General features: G+C 37.0%; 1 protein-coding gene across 1 annotated transcript in view; it reads left to right on the forward strand.

Moving 5' to 3' along the window:
- Nucleotides 1-7,602, forward strand: part of LOC140975323 (polygalacturonase-like) — a 63,861-nt gene extending 56,259 nt beyond the window's left edge. Inside the window, exons 2-5 of the mRNA XM_073438984.1 lie at nt 4,382-4,528; nt 5,919-6,233; nt 6,518-7,036; nt 7,126-7,602. Of these exons, the coding sequence (XP_073295085.1) occupies nt 4,403-4,528; nt 5,919-6,233; nt 6,518-7,036; nt 7,126-7,383 (1,218 nt within the window). The 5' untranslated portion in view covers nt 4,382-4,402 and the 3' untranslated portion in view covers nt 7,384-7,602. The remainder of the gene's footprint in view (nt 1-4,381; nt 4,529-5,918; nt 6,234-6,517; nt 7,037-7,125) is intronic.
- The last annotated feature ends 263 nt before the right edge of the window (nt 7,603-7,865 follow it).

A 7,865-nucleotide genomic window follows, 5' to 3' on the forward strand; every position in this document is an offset into this window, starting at 1 on the left:
TATCGCTTAAGAGTACTAGAAATTTTTTTTTTTAAAACCTCACATAGCATCGGCCGAACCATACACATTTGCATAAAAATATTTTAGAACCATTTTAAAATTAAAACCAACAACTACATATTTGAAAAATACAGCTCATACTATAATCTCTCAAAAACCTCTCAAACATAAATAAAAAATCGTAAAATCTTTTAACATAAATCATGAATCATAAATCGTAATTGCGGAAAAGTAGAAGCGTTGGTTCTCTGGTTGCGTGCACCTTCAGTCCAGTCAGATCATCCATCAAGACCTCCCTCAACCTCACCTGCATCCATCACACCTAGTGAGTCTAAAGACTCAACACACTATAATCTTGATAACAAATAATACATATAAAACCACATGCAACAGTGAAAAATATTTGTACTTAAAATATCGTTTTCATGATGATGCATAAACTTTAAACATGAACATTTTCTTAAACATTTTCTTGATGCATAAAATTTAATTAAAACGTTTTCATGATATGCATAACATAAACCTTAAATTTTTTCCTTTTCCTCAACATGACATGACATAAAACCCTTTTCATGATCATAAACATTTTTCCTTTTCCTTTTCTTTTTCTTTTGTTGAATTCAGATCGTTAATTGTGACTTTCCTCACATGACATGATCGATCCATCCATCTAAATACAACCACAGTACTAGGCGGCGGGGACATCAGCGACGCTCTCACGGGTCAACTGAGCCTTGGCCTAACATGATCGAATAGAAATACGATCGTCGGGGCTCCCTCTGGGGCCTTCTCCCATAAATGGGCTCCCTCTGGAGCCTTCTCCCCTCACGATATTCCCATTCTTCCTCAAACCTCATAACCTCATATTCGCAATAATGGAAACACGATCGTCAGGCTCCCACTGTGACCATCACCCTCACGACATCGCCATTATTAACGAATTAGTCACAATCACTTCACCTCCTTCAACATTTTACATTTTCATCACTTATAAAAATCATCCATAACATATCATTTTTATTTTTGAAACCAAGCATGCAACATGTCTTTTAAATGTCAACCTTAAATCATAAAAATCCTATAGACATTTAAAAATCATAATTTAATCATGAACATTTCATAAACATTTAAAAATAATCATTTTAACCTCAAAATATTTAAAATAACATTTTGACATATTAAATCATAAACATATAAAATTCCCTAAACATTTAAAATATCATTTTAACTTATAAAATCCCATAAACGTTTAAAATATCATTTTAACATTTAAAATTCCATAAGCATCCAAAACTATAGAAAATAATCATATTAGCACATAAAACAGCATTCAGGGCACTGCCATGACGTTTACTAATTTTTAGGTGTGAAAAGACCGTTTTACCCCTAGACGTAAAATTTCACGTTTTTGACATTTTCTTAATTCCGTTAACTCTAACATGTCCCAAATAATTATTTAAGCCTACATTAATTTTCTCGTATTTTTATTTAGCCTAAAACGAGGATTTTTAAATTAATCTTTAAATGTGACGTATTAATGCGTTTAAATCCCGAATTAAACCAAACCTTAATATAAAATTTCCAAATTAAAAACTTAGAATTATAATAATTATTTAAGCTTAAACCTAATTTTTCATAATTTTATAAAGCTTAAAACTAGGCGTTTCCATTAACTCGTTAATTAGCGTTTCGTGTGGCGATTAAATCCCGAATAAATCCAAAACTCATTATTTTGATCCCAAATTTTAAACATAACATTTTTAGTATTTATTCTACCCTTCCAATTCATGAGCCACCCACGTGGACCCTTAGATTCATTTTTGGCCTTTTAATTTTTGTTTTGACACCTTATTGAACGCACCGAGCCATCTTTTAATTTACCCGAGCCACGCCCGAGCCACCTTGAACCAAAACCTAGCCAACCCATCTAGGGACCCTACTGTGCAAGCCCAGCCCAAAACCCGGCCTGGACCGCTCAAAAACCCACCTGGAACCTGACCCAAATTCTGTAAGTGCATAGCGTGAGACTCCTTGATAAATCTAGGACTCCTAGCCAACCTAGGACACCTCCAGCTAAGCCACCACCGAGCCCAGCAGACCCTAACCAACCCTGGACCATGCCCAGACCCAGCCTATACCAGCCCAGGCCACTAGACTCGCGCACGAACCAACTGAAATCCACCAGCTGCTGCGCGCTACCTTCCTCTTGTTCCTAAGGTTTCGGCCCTCATCTCCCTCGAGCCACCATGAGCCCTGGCTGCACCAGGCCCCGTCCTAGCCCTGACCCATCGTCCCTAGTCCCTACTGGACTACCTAGCCAGCGCCCACCCTGAACCGTGAGCCCCTCTTCTTCCTGAACTCCTGCGCGCGTGAATTGCTTGGGAAGAGTCCTAGCTTTCGTGGACTCTTCCCCAGCCTGAACCACGAGTCCTAGGCATTCTAGGACTCTTCCTAGGACCTAGCCACGTCCCAACCGAACCCTCCTCAAGACCTGGTCGAACCCCTAAGCACCATGCAAAGCCACCGTGCAACTTGAACCATAAGAGCACATAAAACTCAAAGAGAAACTCACGGTTGTTCTTTATTCTTTTCCTACGGTTTCCAGTGTATATAATGCCCTTCAATAATTATCATGATTTGGCTATAGACCAATCCTTATTATTACCCTATCGATGGCAGCCCCTTAACACATGTTTAGCATAATTTTTGGATCAAAATTCATGAATTTATTACATGTATGTGCAATATTCCGAAAATAATCATAAGAAATTCATGCTTTTCATGCACACGATATTTAAAACGATAATACGATGTGATAGATGAGAAAAGGAGATGTATGGCGTGCCTTTGCGTAATTTACGCACGAATTTACGTTGACGATTGCGAAGAACGATGACACGAACCCTTGGCTGAATTTTCCTTTGAAATTTTGCAACTTTCTCGTGAATTTAGAGGTGTGTGCCGTGTGATGTTTTGAGAAAGAGTTTTCAGATTTTTAAAGAGGTGAGGCGTGAAGTTGTGTGTCAAAATATGGGGTGGATTGCACTTTAAATATCAATTAAAGTACTAATGATAACTTAAGCCCACTAACAAGATTAATTAGGCCCATTAAGCCCATTAGTACTTAATAAAATATTAAAAATAATTTTGCTTAAATAAGTTTGTGAATTTATTAGCCGGGTTGTCAAAAAGTTCGTATTTTTGTTGAAAAACCAACACTGATAAAATTTACGTCCCGGCGTATTAAATCACCTCAAAACCCTTTATTTTCAAAAAATACTAAAATGCATCAACCATATTTTAAATAATTAAAAATAATTATTTAATAAAAACATTTTCTATTTTTCTCAGCCCTCGGTCTCCGTTCCTCGATCGCAACTCGAATATCTTTTAAAAATACATTTTAATGCAATCATGTAGAAAAATATATTTTAAACATGCAAGTAAGCACAACAAAATTAATTCATGCAATTAAAATANACGTGTATGGCTGAGCGATCAGCTGATGAAAATAGCTGATAAGCTTGTGCTGAGTGAATCAACTGATCAGTCAGCTGTCTTCAGAAATCCAGTTAGGTTCAACTGATCAGTTTCTAACTGATCAGTCAGTTAACTTCGAAAGTTCAATTCAGCTGGATTCGGTTGCCTTGATAACTCACGTGATACTTCAGTTAGGCAAGTTTTTTAATACGAATACTTGATCAGTTCGTCCAATAGATAAATGGTTTGTCAAACAGCCGAAATTAAGTTTCCAACACCTTGGATTTGTTTGAAAAACAAATCAATATAACGACGCGGCGCGGCGGAGACGGAGTTGCTTCACTTTCTTGTTTTCTCTCTTGTTTTTCTCTCAAGAACTCACGCTTTTCTCTAGCTGAAGGACACTGAAATTTCGAGAATATGGAGAAGGAGAATGGCTAGGGAAATGAAAGGAAAGTTTGCAAGATAGGTATACATATAAAGTAAAAAGAGACCATGAAACGTAAATTATATTAAAATAAAAACTGTTAATTACAAATGAGTCAATAAATTAATTAGCCAAGCATTGGTCTACAGGACATCTATTCTAACAAGATCATTGTGTTAATATCCATAATATCACTTCTGACATAGTTCTTTAATAACAAGATAACTTGGCACCACAAAAATTTTAACTATATATAGGCAAATTCATCGAACTTGAGCCCATCAATATTTTCTTGGTGGATAACTTAAACAAGACCAAATATAAAATATATTCGACCAATAAATATTATCAGAATCCTAAAAACACAGATTACATGAATGGTAGGGCATGTTTTGTGGCTCTCAACTTTAACTCAATATTATTATAAATTTGCTTACTATTCTAGGAAAGACATATATTTGTACAAAAAAAAAGAAGGAAAAAACTAAAAACTAAATGGCTCCAACATTCATTTGCAAAGTTTTATTCTTTTTGTCATTCTTGGCATGCATTGCCAATGCACAGACGAAAGTATTCGACGTGAGGAAGTTTGGTGCGAAATCGAATGCTGATATAAGTCAGGTATATACGAAAATATCGGATCGCTATAGATGCTAAATTTGTATAAAAAAATGAACGAATTGCACTACAAGAAAAATGATTTTTCGCAGCATGTCATCAACAGCGTGCATTAAAAGCACGCTGCGAATATTACTTTTTACGGCGTGCATCCATATGTGCGCTGTTAATATTATTGCACTTGACAGTATTAACAGCGTGCATTAAAAGCATGCTGCGGATAGTAATATCCGCAGCGTGCAGTTATATGTGAGCTGTTAATAACTTATGCAATTTTCGCAGCGTACAATAAAGGCACGCTGTTAATAATATTATTAACGGCGTGCATGTTTATGTACACTGTTAATAATATTATTAACGGCGTGCATGTTTATGTACGCAGTTAATAGTAAAACATTTTTTTTAAAAAAAATAAAATTTTTTTAACGGCGTGCATATATAAGCACGCCGTGGAAAATGGGTGCGCCATCATTTAGCGACGGTTTATTTAACTGTCGCCGATTTAAATTTAGCGACGGTTGTTTTTATACCGTCGTTATTGGCGACGGTTTTAAATACACCGTCGCCGATTTAAAACTAGCAACGGTTTAAAATAACCGTCGCGAAATTTAGCGACAATTAAGCATTAATCGTCGCTATATTTAGCGACGGGTTTCTTATACCCGTCGCAAGGTTTTACATCGGCGACGGTTTATTATAAAACCGTCGCTAGTAGCGACGGTTTAAATACAAACGTCGCTAATAGTCTATAAATATCCGCATTTCCTTTCCATTTCTTCACAACATTCAGAATTTTTCTCACGATTTTAAGATTTTAGTTTCGATTTAGTGTACTTTTTTGTTTCGATTTTAAGATTTTAGTTTCGATTTAGTGTACTTTAAAAATATTATTAAAAATCACGAGTATTGTTATTAGATTGTAAGTTTTTTTAAAAATTTTATTAAATTATAAAAGTAATTTTTTTTTTATTTTAACGAAAAGATTAGCGACGGTTTATGAAATTCAGTCGCGAAATGTATCGACAGTTTTAAAACCGTCGCTAAACTAAGCGACAGTTTAAAAACTGTCGCCTATAAATTTAGCGATGGTTATAAACCGTCGCTAGTAGCGACGTAAATTTTAAAACCGTCGCTAAAATTAGATTTGGCAATAATTATTAACGGCGTACATTGCACGCTGCGGATAATAGTATTAACGGCGTGCATGTTCACGCCGCGGATAATAAGATTAACAGCGCGCACATGTACGCCGCGGATAATCTTAAACTTTCAACAGCTTTGAACTTTGCAGCGTGCAATGTGCGCTGCGGAAAACGAATTTGCGTGCTGCGAAAAGCCATTTTTGTTGTAGTGTGGTTATAAATAGGGGACATAAAAATTGATTTTAATGCAGGCTTTATTGGCTGCTTGGAAGGAAGCATGTGCATCACCAACTCCAAGCACAGTTTGGATTCCAAAAGGGACATGGTCTTTGAAGCAAGCAAAATTGGTTGGACCTAATAAGGCTTCTATTGAGCTTAAGGTCGAAGGCATTTTGCAAGCTCCTTTGGATCCAAATCAAATGCCTAACAAACAAGGGGAGTGGGTGACAATCAATTATCTTGATAATTTCACACTTTCAGGCGGCGGAGTCTTTGATGGCCAAGGACATGAAGCTTGGAAGAGGAATGACTGTCACAAAAACCAAAATTGCGTCAAACTTCCATTGGTGAGATGGCTCATGACTGGTCTTAATCACCCGCATTTCATTTGAAAAGAGTATTACATGTTGACTTTTATGGTAGAGTCCATGTGTCCCACTTATTTGTTAATGATAAAAAAACATCTATAGTTCGTAAGTTGAGACACTTTATTGACGCATCACACCTAATGATAGAAACTGGATAAAAAAAATTACTATCCCGGTTTTAATGGCTATTATTCAGTGTCTTTAGGGCTTAGAAAAATCACAGAGAGGATACATTGTTCAACAAGTTTTCTGCATGCATACAGAACTTGAGCTTCAACTTCATCACCAACTCAACCATCCGCGACGTGACCACCAAGGACAGCAAGAACTTCCACGTAAACGTAATAGGCTGCTACAATGTCACGTTCCTCCGCTTTACGATTTCTGCACCCGGAGACAGCCCAAATACTGACGGCATTCATATAGCACGTTCCAAACTGGTGAACGTCACCGACTCAGTTATAAAAACCGGAGACGATTGTGTATCAATGGGTGATGGAACGGAGCAAGTCCACATCCAAAACGTGATCTGTGGACCCGGTCATGGGATCAGCGTCGGAAGCTTGGGCAAGTTCACGACAGAGAAGGATGTTGTGGGGATCTACGTCAAGAACTGCACCTTCCTCGGCACACAAAACGGGGTTAGGATCAAAACTTGGCCATCGGCTCCTGCCACTTTGCAGGTCACCAATCTGCAATTCGAAGATCTTATCATGACCAACGTTACGTACCCGATTGTCATAGATCAAGAATATTGCCCACACAACCTGTGCAAACTCGACGTACGTAATTCATCTCATGTTATCGCCAACTTATTTAACAAACGCGCATCACGCTAAAATTCACTTTTTCTTTCATTGATTATATACAGACCCCATCCCTCGTTAAGATCAGCAACGTAAAAATCGACAAAATCAGGGGCACGACAAATGATCCTGTCGCGGTGACACTTATCTGCAGCAGGAATAAGCCTTGTGAAAATGTTCAAGTGGGAAACATCGATCTTACATACGACGGAAGACTCGGACCTATCACCACTAAGTGTAGCAACGTAAAGCCTAGCTTGACCGGCAAACAGAATCCACCCTTGTGCGTCCCTACTTCTGCTGCTGCTACGCAATATGCTTAATCATTTTCTCACAGCACAAGAATATGGCGACAACCTTTTTCTGTGTATTTTTAGTTTCAAAATAATTTTTGAACACAGATTTTAGGATTGTCAGCAATGTATTTATATATTTCATATGGCATATTTTTTCTCGTAATTTTATGTATTTTGTAATATTGATCAGAAACTTCTCGATTTGAAATGAAACCTTATATTATCGGTTTTTTGTTTTCCGAACAACCATTCTTATAGTTTAGTCACTCCCTCACATTGTCAATATGCATACTGTTGGGATACCCTTTTTGTTGTGTCCAAAACGCAGCGGAAGTTTTAAAATTTTATTTTAACATTCAAAATTTTCTTTGGATACTCGTATAGTTTAAATTCAATAAAAATTCATAGGGAATTAAAAATTTTTACCTTAAATGAAATTTTCACTTGGCTCCAACTACTCCGGTATTAGCGGACGTTGTATGAATCTGGCCGGGCATGGCATTCAGAGG

The sequence above is a fragment of the Primulina huaijiensis genome, chromosome 4 (genome assembly GCF_012295235.1).
Source record: "Primulina huaijiensis isolate GDHJ02 chromosome 4, ASM1229523v2, whole genome shotgun sequence".
NCBI classification, from domain to species: Eukaryota; Viridiplantae; Streptophyta; class Magnoliopsida; order Lamiales; family Gesneriaceae; genus Primulina; species Primulina huaijiensis.